Below are 13,768 nucleotides of genomic sequence, written 5' to 3' on the forward strand. Positions count from 1 at the left end.
TGAATCTCATATCGTAAAGATAATGCTCTCAGCGGAGAGGGTTACAAAATCTCGCGCATCGAAGAGAAACTTCTAACATATGGATCCCATTATCTTAGAGAGAACTACAAATCTCACATTGATTATTTATTAAAGTGATACGGGTTCATATCACTTTTAGCTTGGATATTTTTTATGAGATAAAACCATGAGTTAGAATGGATAATACCAACCTTAGTCAACGAATCCAAACGAACAATATCTCACAGGTTGGTGTGGATCGTGACACTTCTCAACATGACATCCTTCCCTCGGCTTCCACATCAATATCCTTTCTTGGCTGCTTTGGCATATCCTTCCCTTAGCTCCTCTCTGGTATTTTCCCTGGCTCCCACATCCACATCCTCCTTTGGCTCCTTTGTTCACTTTTGCTGTAATTGAGATCCATGACCTCACCATGACATCTTCCCTTGGCTCGTCTTTGGGATCTTCCATTGACTCCCACATCAACATCCTCCCTTAGCTCCTCTGTTCGCTTTTGCTTTGGCTAAGACCATTGATCTCACCATGACATCCTTCCCTTAGCTTCCATATTGACAACCTCTCTTGGCTCTCCTTTGGGATCTTTCCTTGGCTCTCACATCGACATATCTTTCCCTTGGCTCACACATCGACATCCTCCCTTGGCTCCTTTGTTCACTTTTGCACTGGTTGAGATCCATGACCTCATCATGACATCCTCTCTTGCCTACTCTGCGAGGTCTTTTCTTGGCTCCCACATTAACATATCCTCCCTTGGCTCCTGGAATCTTCCCTTGATCCCACATCAACATCCTTCCTTAGCTCCCCTGTTCGCTTTGCTCTCGGTAAGACACTTTGAATATATCACATGTTGAAAGTGATGTTCAGTGCCATTCTAATGCATAATTAATATGAAATTTATGACTTTCTCTAAAATTATAAAATTCTCTCTTAACTCTCACTCTAAGAACTTCTCTTCTATATGAGATTTATGGCTCAACTTATTGAGAGCATATAATCTTCTCGATATGAGATTCACATGACTCCACATTGAAACATGACACTCAATCTCACTCTCATTAAAACCATGATATCCAATAGGACTCGACTCTCAATAGGACTCGACTCTCGTTGAAACCATGAGACAGAAAATTTATATTAATAAAATTCTATATATTTTAAAATTTCAAAATTTATTTTGCGTTGAGAGTCATAAATATAAAATTTTGAGATTTGAAAAGGAAAAGAAATCAATGTTAGTTTAAATCCTAAAACTAAAATTTTAAATTTGAAAATCCAAACTCTAAATTCTAAGTAAGTCCACAACACTCAATTCTAAATGTCTTTAAACATAGTTTTACAATAAAATTTCAATTCTTTTGGATTATAGATTTTTCAAAATGTAAATTTTATTTATTTTATAAAGTAACAATAAAAAATTATTGATTAAACTTTCTATTAGAGTTTAAAGACATGTTTAACCTTGCAACTTAGTTTTTCCTATTTTTGGTGGTACATGGGCTTTTCTCTCTTTTTTTTGTTAATATATAATTTGATTGGTAATATGAATATTTTGCTTGCCCAATCAGAATGGACCAAACGTTCTTGAGGATGTGGGGGTTGAATTGGCAAGGAGGAAAGCTGAGAATAGACGCATGGCGAGGTGGCTAAGGGCAAAGAAACTCAGAGTTAAATGGAAGAAGAAAGAACTGCGGCAGATTAGAAGAGTGAACCACCTACTTATTGCGGCGAATAAACGCATGCAAGAATTGGTCGACGATTTTCTGCTTACCGCTGAAGCAGATAACAATCCTGTTCGCCTGATGAATGAAGCTATCCAAGGAATGAATGATCTCAACCTCCATGGAAACTATAATATCCCTACTGTGAACCAAGTGCAACCTTGCTGTAACAGTGGCAGGGCTGCTGATGGCGACAACAACAGTTATAATCGTGGTGGAGGAGGCGGAAACAGCAGAGGTTATGGCGGTGGCCACGATGGTGGACTCCATGAGTAGGGTGATGTTGGAGCCCGTTTAACTGTGACCGCCTCTCTAGTGCCAGTAAGTAATGTTGCAGGTCTTAAGGTCAGAGTTTGAATAATTTGTTGTGTTTGAGTCCAACGGTAGCTTCTGGCTAGTGTTACTGTTTTCCGTTTTTGGTGAATCAGCCTGTTTGTGTTCTTGGACTATGATGTTTTACTGGTACAGTTTAACCAGTTGCAATCATCAGTCAAAAGTGTTATCAATTTTGCGAAATCCTCCATAAATAACTTGTTAATCAGTCTCCTGAAAGCACTCCTTTATATTTTTTTGGTGGATGATGCTATATACTATAATGAAACAATTGATGAAAACATTAAATTCTCTTATGCTTAACAAGGTTATTCTCGTTCTATTCCTTTACGTATAAAATTAAGTAGATCAATGACCAAGGCAAAATTTAGATAAGCTTTTCTTAACTGAAGTTCCTTTGATTCTTTGGATTCGATTAACGGGTATATATTTACAAGTATTGATTAAGTTTAATTAAAATATTATTTCTATTTTTTTTTTTTCATGTAATGCACTATAAATTCTCATCAATTTTTTTTAGAAAAGGTCATACAGATTATCATAATTCATTATGAATAGGTAACTGATACAATTTCTCTATTCTTTTTCATGTTTTGTACTTCACACTGATTAATTCAGTTAATAAAGAAAAGAGTATTTTTTTTTTATCAAGTTCGATCTTGAAGAGAAATATTTTGAGCATAAAATCTTGAATGCACAAGACACACGTAAAACTTAGAAATACCTTGATCTTATTCAAAAATATTATCCTGTCCATAATTAAGAAACTATTTTAAATAAAATTTAAAACAAGCAAGTCAATATAAATAATTTCAACAATCCAAATGAACCCCAAAGTCCAAAACAGAGGACCCATGCTTATAGCGAAGTGCGTTAAAGGCATGTTTTGTGTGGATTTAAGTACATAAATTGCTGCAGGAAAGTGATTGAAACATAGATACAGCTTTATTAGTAAAAACAAGCTGGTGCTGGTAGAAATGGCATAATGCTAGTTCAGTAATCGTATTAAGCAATTCTGATGTTGTTCTGTGGTGGAAAAATCTTGACAAAAATGAGACATTAAATGGTTGTAAGGAGAAATTCAGACTTGGGTTGACATGAACTACTCTTAAAGGAAATAGACTACTGCATTAATTTTTCTGTGTTAAAATTTTTTCAATTTTTCAAAGAGAATGCCCTTATTAACTAATGTATTGATAATTGTAACTTGTTTAGCCTAGTTTTTTTTTTTTAATTTAAAAGTTATTATGAAACCAAAACAGAAAGAGAGTTGCAACTAGAGATGCCTATCGAAGCCTGACCCAATTTGGCAAGGGCTTAGGCCTACTAATTGAAAGAGAACCTTCTTTGCTCCCAAGCCCGATTCTTCTAAACGATATTAAATTTGCAAGATTAGATTCTACATGGTAGTGTTACGAATTGAGACAAAACTATTTCTTTAGGACTTCATCTAGGATTTGACACTAAATGATCATGGATGCATTTAGGCATTAAAAAGATACAAAGTTTTCCAAACCATATGCAATTTGCAAAGGGCAAATAATTTCAAAAGTGTGGAGAGATGACCAAGTCAACTTCCTTTTTCCACATATTAGACATTGTGCGTTTGATCCAAATATCATGGCACATTTGCCTCTATTCTTTGAAACTGGAAAACAATAAATGACCCAAATTAATTTCCCACTCTCTTGCTTGTTCCTTGAGTAAAATTCATTTAAAAAAAAAAAGAGGGCAAGAGAAAAAAACTAAAGGAACAAGTAAATTAGTACATAGGAGTAATGTTGAAATTTTTTTGGTCAGCACACGTGAACTGAAAAAGCTACTACAAATTAGTGTCTTGATCTTGTAACCCAATTCATTTTCCACTCTTGCTCTGAATTTCTGAAACACTGACAACACTTTTAACTTATGCTGTATGAAATAAATCCAAGTCATTCTAGACATATCATTAATGAAAATAACAAAATATTTGCTTCTATTTAAGGAGGGTTTACTCATAGATCCAGCAACATCAGAATGAACCAAGTCCAACTTATTTTCTACTCTATTCAAAGTTGACTTGGGAAAAGGCTTTCTAGTCAACTTACCATACTAACATGAGTTGCATATAAGACCATTTCCATGCAATTTAGGAAGATTCAACAACAAACCAGAGACACTTGCTTGCAGTAAAGACTTATAATTGCAATGGCCTAACCTTTTGTGTCGTAAATAGGTTTGTTCCAATGAACACTCTATTGCAGACAAACACATATTTCCCTATTTGACAAGAAAACAGTTTCTCACCATAGGAACAGACATCATGTAGACACCAAAAGGTTCATAAACTGTGCATGCATTATTTTTGAATACCAACATATAATCATCATCAACCAATTGACCAACACTCAAAAAATTTTGAGTTATTGCAAGAACCAAAAGTACATTTAAAACATACCTGGTGTCTGAAGCAGTTTGGATTGTTGTTGTTCCTTTCCCTATAGCATCCAATAACAGGCCATTTCCAATTTTAACTGAAGAACAGTAATCGGTATCAAGTTCAAAGAATAACTCAGCCTTTGAAGTGATAAGAATAAAACATGCACTGTCAAGAAGCTACTGGTTTTTATCTATTGAGCTTGAATCTTCAATAGCCATGAACAAGACTTCCTCAACAACTTCAGCTTTCTCAACTTGTTTTACAATATGAGGTTTTTTATCTGCAACCTTAGCTTTATTCTTACAAACTTTTTTTTACATGTACAAGCTGCTTACATGCATTACATTGACTCCAGGTCTGAACCAACAATAGGTTTCAAAATGGCTTCTTTTCTTATAGTAAAAGCAGATTGGAAACTTACCTCTTTTATTTTGAAATCTTCCAATAGCTATACTAGCTTTGTCCTTTTCTTTGTTTTCATTTGAATTCTTTTTAAATGAGGAATCAATAGGAGCTTTACCTTTTGCACGAGCTACCAATGCATGATCAACTCTATCATCACTTCTTGCTGCCTTCCTCTACTCATCAGCTTCCAAAGCACTAACCAAATCAGATATTGATAGTTCTGAGATATCTTTTACTTGTTCCAAAGAAGTGATTGTAGGATCGAACCTCTCTGGTAAGCTTAACATGATATTCTCTACCACTTTGGAATCAGTAAAGGAGTCTCCCATAAGTCTGATCTGGTTTACCAGTTTCATTAGTTATTCAACAAATTCACCTACAGTTTGATTTTCTTTCATTCTTAGAAGCTCATATTTCCTTCTGAGATTTTGCAAACGCACCTGTTTGCTTCTTGCAGACCCCAAGAACTCCTTCTTAAGCTTACACCAAGCCTGGTTTGCTCTCTCACATCCCATTATCCTGTTAAAAACTAATTTAGACATAGCTGAATGTATGAGGGACAGAGCTCTATATCTCTTTGCAATGTCTTCTTTATATTGTTCACTTGTGCCTGCGTGGCATTCTCCTTCAGCATTGGTAATTCAGTTTCAAACTCAACAGCATTCTAAAGATTAGCACCTCTGAGAAATGCCTTTATTTTTATAGCCTAAATTGCGTAGTTTGAACCATAAAAAAAAATGACTGTGAAACAGTTGAGGTTGAAGTTGACATTGTTTGAAAAAAGAGTTTCGTTATAGTAGATGAAATATGGGATTTTAAGGTTGCTTGTAAATATTCAAGTGACTCAAGGATCGATTCAAAGCTCTGATATCATGATCTTATTAAATCATAACAGAAGTATCAAAAATGCAGAGAAGAAAGTAAAGGCAATGGAGAATAGAAGAAAAGATATCGATCATATCATTAACTAAGAAAAGATACATTCATATGTATATAATGCATGATTAACACTTGTACAAGATCACCATGTGTTTAACAAAGCATTAAGGTAAACATGCAAAGCTTACAAGTACAAAGGACAGATATCAGCAGCAAGCAATCCAGCCTATTAAACCAGTACACCAAAGCAAAATGGACACTTGTCCAATTCTTAATTAAGCAAAATATCATTCAAGCTAGTTTTTATCTCAACATTACTTCTATGCTGAACAGTGATGGCAACTTTGGCGAGAACGGTGAAGGATTTGGCTGCGTTTACGATAAAAAGGAAAGTTTTCTGCAATATTTTCATAAGCGGAAGGCTACTTCAGTTTGATCGGTTGAACTGATTGGATTGCAAAAACGATCAACTGTTGGAACTAAACATTAAACCGGCTATGTGGTGAACACTCTGTTTTGAATTCGCTAACGGTTTTATGGTTGTTGGTGGCGCAAGAGAGAGTTACGATCTTGATGTCACTATTCAAGGAGCAGAGCGTGACGACGGTGAAGGCAGTAATGCTGGTGGAGAGGGCGGTAGTTGCGATGGTGACCACCTTAAGTAGGATCCTTGGTGCAAATCAAGGATGAGCGTTGTAAGTTGGGTGTGGGTCATTGGTGGGTTCTGGAAAACTCTATTTAATGATCTAGTTTTGGAATAATTATGCAAAACTTGTGTACAAGTACTTGTGCTTTGCTTTGTGCAAATAAAACTTGGGTTTCTTCAAGTGCGTTAAAGTCCTGTTTTGTGTGGAATTAAGTCTATAAATTGCTGCTTGAAACATAGGTACAGCTTTATTAGTAGTACTTAGTAGCAAGTTGGTGCTTGTAGGAATGGGATGGTGTTGGATCCATTGAGTAAGAAGCTAGCCGGAACCTCCATTTTCTAGTGATCCTAAATAAACTTAAATGAGCTTCTAGCTTTGATAGTCCAATACAAGTGATAATTCTATTCTGAACCTAACGTTGAATTTTTTCCTTGAAATTAGGTTTTATTTACTCATATTTGAGGAGAATTGTGGCTTTGAGATTATAGTCTTTCCATTTTAACTATTTATTAGTTATTAAACTGGCTTTATTAGTTATTGGTGTCAAAGTTAATTTATAGTCCTGAAACTAAAACACAGAGAAAGTTGCAACTAGAGCTGTCCATGGAAACCTGGCCCAATTTGGCACTGGCTTAGACCACATAATTGAAAGAGGAAATTATTTGCTCCCCAATTCTTGTAAAAGATGGCTTCTCATTGGTGGGAATTGAAGGAAAAAACCACCATACGATTGCTTTACAGTTTGCTCCTGAATTATTATAACGACCGTTTCTTAATTGTAAATTCCTTGAGGACCTTAAATCCGCTGAGCTCGATAAAATGCTTTAGTTCTAATCAGAGAACAGTCATGTCATGCTTGGTCCTTTTACAGTTCACTCGGAACAGGGCTCGCTTGGTAAGTGCTCTTTTGCGGTCTTCCGGTAGAAGAAAAAATAAAAAACTCAATACTGGGAGGTCGAGTGATCAAAACGACAACATGCTTGGCTGCTCTTAGTTAAAAAAATAAAAAAATATATAAGTGGCTTGGCTTGTGAATAAATTTCTAAATCTTTCATTCCTATATATATACCATATAGTTGGAGCGAAATGTTTTGCATCATTGCCTCACAACCGCGCTATCACTTCCGCGTTAGAGGTATCGCCGTATTTCTTTCTCTCTTGTCATTAGGATTAAGACAGGCCTGCAAGCTCAATTCTTTCTTGCATGTTAAGAAAGGCCTACTGTTCCTTTATGCTCCTTTTTATCCGTGTTCTACAAAAGAACCTTTGCCTAGTTTTAGCACAGAAAAAGCTGAGCCTTGGTGTTGATTTGATCAAAGGGTTAGTTTTGTCGCAGCTGTGTTGAGTTGAACCTGAGTGTTCAATTACCGGCTTGTTGCTCCAACAGCGGCCTGCCTCGGTTGGATCAAGCTATTAGGTTCAATTTTTTTCCTTGGGATCGATGATCCGATATTCACCAGCTTAGATCATTCATAATGTTTCTCCATCTAAGACCCTCATCATTTCATTCTTGTTTGACGTTAAAACCTTAAAAAAAAAAAAACCAAAGGAATTGATCATGGAAGGTTACGTTAAGGCTTCTGTTTTTGTTGCTAGTTTGGTTTTTGTATAGGTCATGGAAATAATAGCATTTTCCCTATGGCTTATTGTGCAGCAAAATCTTTTGTAAGTGTACAGTTTTTTTGCCCATTCCCCTTCTAGCATCTAACAAAGCAAGTCACCTGCTATTACTCATGACGTCGGAATAATCACCTAAAGCTATTTTGGGAGCAATCGCTCGATTTTGGTAAATTCGTGCGAGCATTGGCCCCCTAGACGGACGACTATATTAGCAAAGCAATTACTCCATTTGCTTGACTTTTCTCAAGTTGCATCTGCATATTTTTTGCTGCATTTTGTCTATTATAACTTGTTTTTTTTTTTTCTAATCTTTTTTTTCGATTAGACTTAATTTTTTCTTTACGAAAGTCTTGGTCGCCAATGGTTGCCGTGTTGTGACCAATACTATTGGCGTGTTTTGACCGAAACAGGTCAAATTTTTTCTAGAAGCGAATATTACACCTTATTATAATATTTTATTTTTTATTACCGAATTAGTAGATTAAGTAGCTACAATGTTTTTCACTTTAATATTACAATCGTTCAAGTTTAATTGTTTATTGTGGAGATTATATCAAAACCCACATTTATACATGATTAAAATTTTTTTTATTTTATGTTTCTGTCAAATGATATAATGGGTATTAGATTTTCTTTGAAAGAAAACAAACAACTTTCTTTCTTTTTTTTTAATAAATGAAATCAAACTTTCACTCTCAATCCAACTGTCAATGTTTTTTGGTCTTTATTGTTCATTTGTTGGTTTTCTTCATTCTATTGTTCACCTCCCTCTTTTGTTTCTCCCTCTCACGTTCCTTTAAATAATTTCAGGATTGGTTTTTTTTTTTTAATAGGGGGAAAAGGGATTTAAATCTTATTTTTAGATTGAAAATCATGCATCAATTAATGAACTAAATGTTGAAATGTTGAAGTGTAATTTTAGGACTGGTTGAATCTTATTTTCACAAAATTTTCTTTAAAGTTTGAAGCAAATTAAAAATCTTTTTTTTTTTGGAGTTTCATGGACTTTTATAATTTTTCTTCACAATAATGTAATCTTTGGACATCTTTTTTAAAAAATTAATCACTATGGCTAATTATAAAGAAATTGAGAATATGTTTTTAAAAAAAAAAAAGAAATTGAGACAAATTTCTATTGGGTTTTAGTTATATCTATTGCTTTTTCTCCTTATTTTAATATTGAATTAATAATATTTTAATTATAGATAATCAAAGAAAATTGAATGAATGAGAGTTAATTAAGTGTTAATTATATGATTTTTTTACACCTTATTCACAGTTTATTTTCAGTAGCCGGTGGCGATAACTAGGCAATTGTCAACAGCAACCGCACTACCAACAGACTTGTCCAAACGCGGCACGTCGCACGGTAAACTGATTTCTCAGCTCCGGATTTTAGTCGCCTTCAATTTCCCCTTTCTCACAATAGTCAAAATTTCAAGGAATGGAGCCATCTACTTTGAATGATACTATTTTTTAAAAATTTTTAAGTATCTTAAATTGATTAAAGAAGGGGGCTAAAAATAAGGGTGTTGAATATTTACCTTTTTATTTTAAATTGATTCCGTTTACACTTTTTTGTATTGACTAAAACCAGCTTCGTGAAGAACTTTATAAAAAAGGGAACGGAGAGAAAGAAGTTGAGAGAGATAGTAGACAAAAGAGGAAGAAAAAAGCAAGCTTATGAATTTTTTTGTATTTTTCTTTGCTTGAGAACTTAGTTTTTGTTAAAGGATAATAACACTTATATCCTTTGTATACTTCACTATATCCAATAAATACACATGGTAAGAAGTGTGGGTCAAGTTTGGTTTTGTTGTAGGGTCTTAAATAAGGGAAGCAACGACAACCAAAAACTCTCAAGGATGAATAATCAGGTTTTCTACTGCATAAAAGCTCATAAGGGCTCTTCTACTATAATATTCTAAAAGGTTGTCTATTAATCAACCAAACTGCAGTTCCTAAAGCCTCATTCCACAAGTATTTGGGAATTCCTCCATAAAACATCATATTTAGGCCTAATTCAGTTATGTTCCTATGTTTTCTTTCTGCAATCCCATTTTGTGGTGATGGATGAGGACAAGAAATTTGGTGTTTAATGCCAAACTTGGATAGATAGGCATTAAACTTGGTGTCCGTGAGTTCTCCCCCACCATCAGATTTAAACACTTTGATCTTTTTTTCAAACTGATTTTCAACATATTTATTGAAATCAATAAAACATTGTAACAAATCAGATTTATTCTTCAAGGCAAAATACCATGTAAACCTTGTGCATTCATCAATAAAAAAAAACATAATAATCGAAGTGATGATACGAAGCAATAGGTGTTTTTCCCCACAAGTCACAATGAATGATAGAAAGAGGTTCCTTACTTAAATCCTTTCTACTTGCAAATGGTAGCCTACATGCTTTGGTCATTTGACAGCTAGAGCAAACTTGTTCTTTATTGCTATAAATAGTTTTATTGGAGATTAAATTTTGATATTTGAGCATATCATTGACGATCATTTGAGTATGTCCTAGCCTTGCATGCCAAACTTCTGCTGAAGCAATTTGAAATCTGTTAGAGAACAATGTCGTTGTTGTCGTTGAATTGTTATCTGGTTGCATGGCATAAAGTCCTCCATTTTTGTTTCCTATTGCTATGACTTGCTTTGTCTCCTTGTCCTTTATCACAAATCTATTAGATAAGAATTTACAAGTGTAAGGATAATTAAAGATTAATTAACAGACAGATAATAAATTTTTCTTAATTTGAGGTACAATAAGAACATTATTTAAATGTAGATTTTTTTTTTTCAGTTTTAAGTGAAGCAGATCCTATGTGAGTAATGTTTAGCATGTGTCCATCACCTACCATAATTTATTAGGTCCATGATATGAAGTGAATTTATTTAGCTTACCAATGTCAGAAGTCATAAAGATAAGGCTATAGTGTCTAGATGTTAGAGTTTATTTTAAATATCTAATATAGTGATGGCCATTAGAGCTTGTAAGGGAATTTCAGGTTGTTAACAGTTGATTGAAGCATCTGCAGCAATTAGGGGTAGTATGCCTTGGTTTGTTACAGATTTGACAATAGGCTTGAGTGTTTTGGTCTTGCTTGGCAAAGACATTTGCTGCAGATGTGAAGGGTTTTGCCCCTAGAATGCCCATAGTTGAGATAAGAAAATAATATGTGGTTGTCGAGGTCTGTTGTGGAAGATCCTTCAATTAGATTAATGTTGAGAACGTTGGCTAACAAAAGCCATAGTTTGATTTAAAGAACCAAAACTATCAGGATAGTTGACAGATTTCATTGTCTCATGTCTTCGAAGTAAAAGAACAATTTTACAAAATGATGGTATTGAAGGTTTCATCATAGTTGTTACAAATGACTCATATCCATGACCAAGACCTGAGCAATTGAAACACTTTGGTTCAATCACTTATTGGTTTTCCAATAGTAGCCAAGTCATCACAAATTGCTTTAAACTTTCTGATGTAGTCAGGAATGGGGAGATTATCTTTTCTATGAGTTTGTAAAGTTTGTAGAAAATAGAACTCCCTTTCTTGTGATTCTTGGGCAAAGGCATCCACTGAGGCATTCCACACATCTAACGATGTTTCTAATCCCACAACAAGTCCAAGCACTTCTTTGGACTAGTTTCTTATGATTCTTGTGATTCTTCAAATAATGTACCTGTTATCCAACCTCCAACCTTGTAAAAGAGAATCTAATTTTTTCCAAAGCATATACTCTGGACTAGTTTGATCAGGCATGGCATATTTACCATCCAGAAAACCAAGCATATCTTGACTTTTAACTAATCCCATGACCTGAGTCTTTCATAAAAGAAAATTTGTCTAGTTGAGATGGGAAGAAACAGAATTTCCTACATTCAGTGTTGAAGGGTAAGGGTATTTAATAAATGCAGCCATTGAGGGAGTAGATATAGTAAGGTAATTTAGGGATGGTCAAGAAAATATAGAAATGTGATGATAGTAGAAATTTAGAAATAGTAACAGACGCTTGATAGTAAAAGCAGTAAAAAAAATCAAAAAGTGTGATGATATTAATAGTTGAAAAAAAATAGTATAAGAGATGTGAACTAACATAATAGTAAGAACAATAAGTAAAAATAAATAAATAAATAGTAATGATAGTGAAATTTCATAAGAGAAAGAGATTGAGATTGGGTAGAAGTTTATCCAATAGCTAAAAGTGTTGGTTTGACTTTGAATTTAGATAGTTAAGAAAGAATTTAGAATGGAAGAACGATTAAATCACCAAGTAGTAGAATGATAGAATTCTAAGACAAGAAGAACAATTAGGATAAGATTTAGATGATAGAATGATATTAAGAAAATCAGAAAATGAGGTATAAGAAATAAAAGATTTTGACTCAAGTAAGGCCGAAGACAAAAGAAACCGCTCACATGAGGTAGTAGACAAAAGGAAAAGGTAGTAGACAGCAGAAACAACTTAAGTAAGATAGTAGGCAAAAGAAACAACTTTGAAAACAGAAAAAAAAAAATTTAGAATTCACTTAGAAATTGCTTTAATACCATGAAGAACTTTATTAAAAAGGGAAAGGGAGAGAAAGAAGTTGAGAGAGACGGTAGACAAGAGAGGAAGAGAAAAACAAGCATATGAATTTTTTATGTTTTTTTTTTTTTTTTGCTTGAGAACTTAATTGGTTCTCCGTTCTCTAAATAGGTTACAAACTATGTTATGCCAGGAAACTTTGTCCAACAATAAGGAGAGATTATAGGGTCAATGATGATGTATCAATCTTTCAAAATTGGTGCAATGTCTCTTTACAAAAAATATTGCAACACATGCTACTAATCTTGTTGTTGATCTGTTGTCATATTTACTGCTGATTTGCTATTGTTTTTGTGAGAGTTTTCCTGCTGGTTTGTGATTGATTTATTGCTGGTTTGTGGGAGAAGATAATGTTCACACTTTGACCTTTCACTATTGTATATTGCTCAAACGAGTTAAAGCAATTCATGATAAATGGAGAAGTTGGTCTTGGTAGGAGTGAACACACCTGCCAAGCTAGAAAGTCTTAAGAAAGAGATACTTTTATAGATAATTGGATAAATAATGCTATGGATGGATATCACTATAATTTATACAATTATTATAATTACATTAATAATTTTAAAATTTAAAAAAATAGTTATATAATGATATGTGTCACGGTCTTACATGGACATGAATCTTACATAGTCGAAATAATACTTCAGCATGTCAAGCCACAAAGTCCCACGTCGAAGAAAGAATCTCAGTAGAGAGTAAGAGAGGATGTCATGGTTCTAGAGAAAGGGAGTTATGAATCCCATATTGACTATGTACTAAAATAATACTCAACATATAAAAATTCACACCACTTTTAATTTGTGAAACACCTTTTGTTAGATAAAATCATAAAACTAACGGATCAAAGCAAACAACATCATAGGGATTGGTGTGGATAATTAGATTTTAGACTAACTTCTACAATCCATGGCCACATTTGAATAGTAAAACATGTACCAATTTTTCACTTTGGTACAATATGCTACCGCGAAGATATTTGAAGCGTGTAGGAAGGGGGCTAAATCATTTTCTTTACCATGCTTAATTAACGCATTTTCCTAAGAGAAATATATAGTTGAAGGTAAGGTTTGTTGATGAAAAGCGTGTATTTAGGTATCTTATTCGATACGAAGAAAACAAGATAGGGCGAAG

General features: G+C 34.0%; 1 protein-coding gene across 1 annotated transcript; it reads left to right on the forward strand.

Annotated features, from left to right (window-relative positions):
• Positions 1-16: 16 nt before the first annotated feature.
• LOC110415260 (uncharacterized) lies at positions 17-2,344 on the forward strand. Its single transcript, XM_021426856.1, has 2 exons — positions 17-845; positions 1,590-2,344. The coding sequence occupies exons 1-2, from the start codon at positions 711-713 to the stop codon at positions 2,016-2,018; spliced, it is 564 nt and encodes a 187-aa protein (XP_021282531.1). The 5' UTR covers positions 17-710; the 3' UTR covers positions 2,019-2,344.
• The last annotated feature ends 11,424 nt before the right edge of the window (positions 2,345-13,768 follow it).

This window comes from Theobroma umbraticum, unplaced genomic scaffold, assembly GCF_002168275.2.
Source record: "Theobroma umbraticum cultivar Fairchild unplaced genomic scaffold, ASM216827v3 scaffold_147.0, whole genome shotgun sequence".
Classification (NCBI taxonomy): domain Eukaryota; kingdom Viridiplantae; phylum Streptophyta; class Magnoliopsida; order Malvales; family Malvaceae; genus Theobroma; species Theobroma umbraticum.

Excerpts from the sequence above, each read along its gene's own strand:
- LOC110415260 (XM_021426856.1), top strand. The coding sequence starts at position 711 with ATGACATCCTCTCTTGCCTACTCTGCGAGGTCTTTTCTTGGCTCCCAC. Across the intron at positions 846-1,589 it reads CCCTGTTCGCTTTGCTCTCG|AATGGACCAAACGTTCTTGA; the intron begins GTAAGACACTTT and ends TTGCCCAATCAG.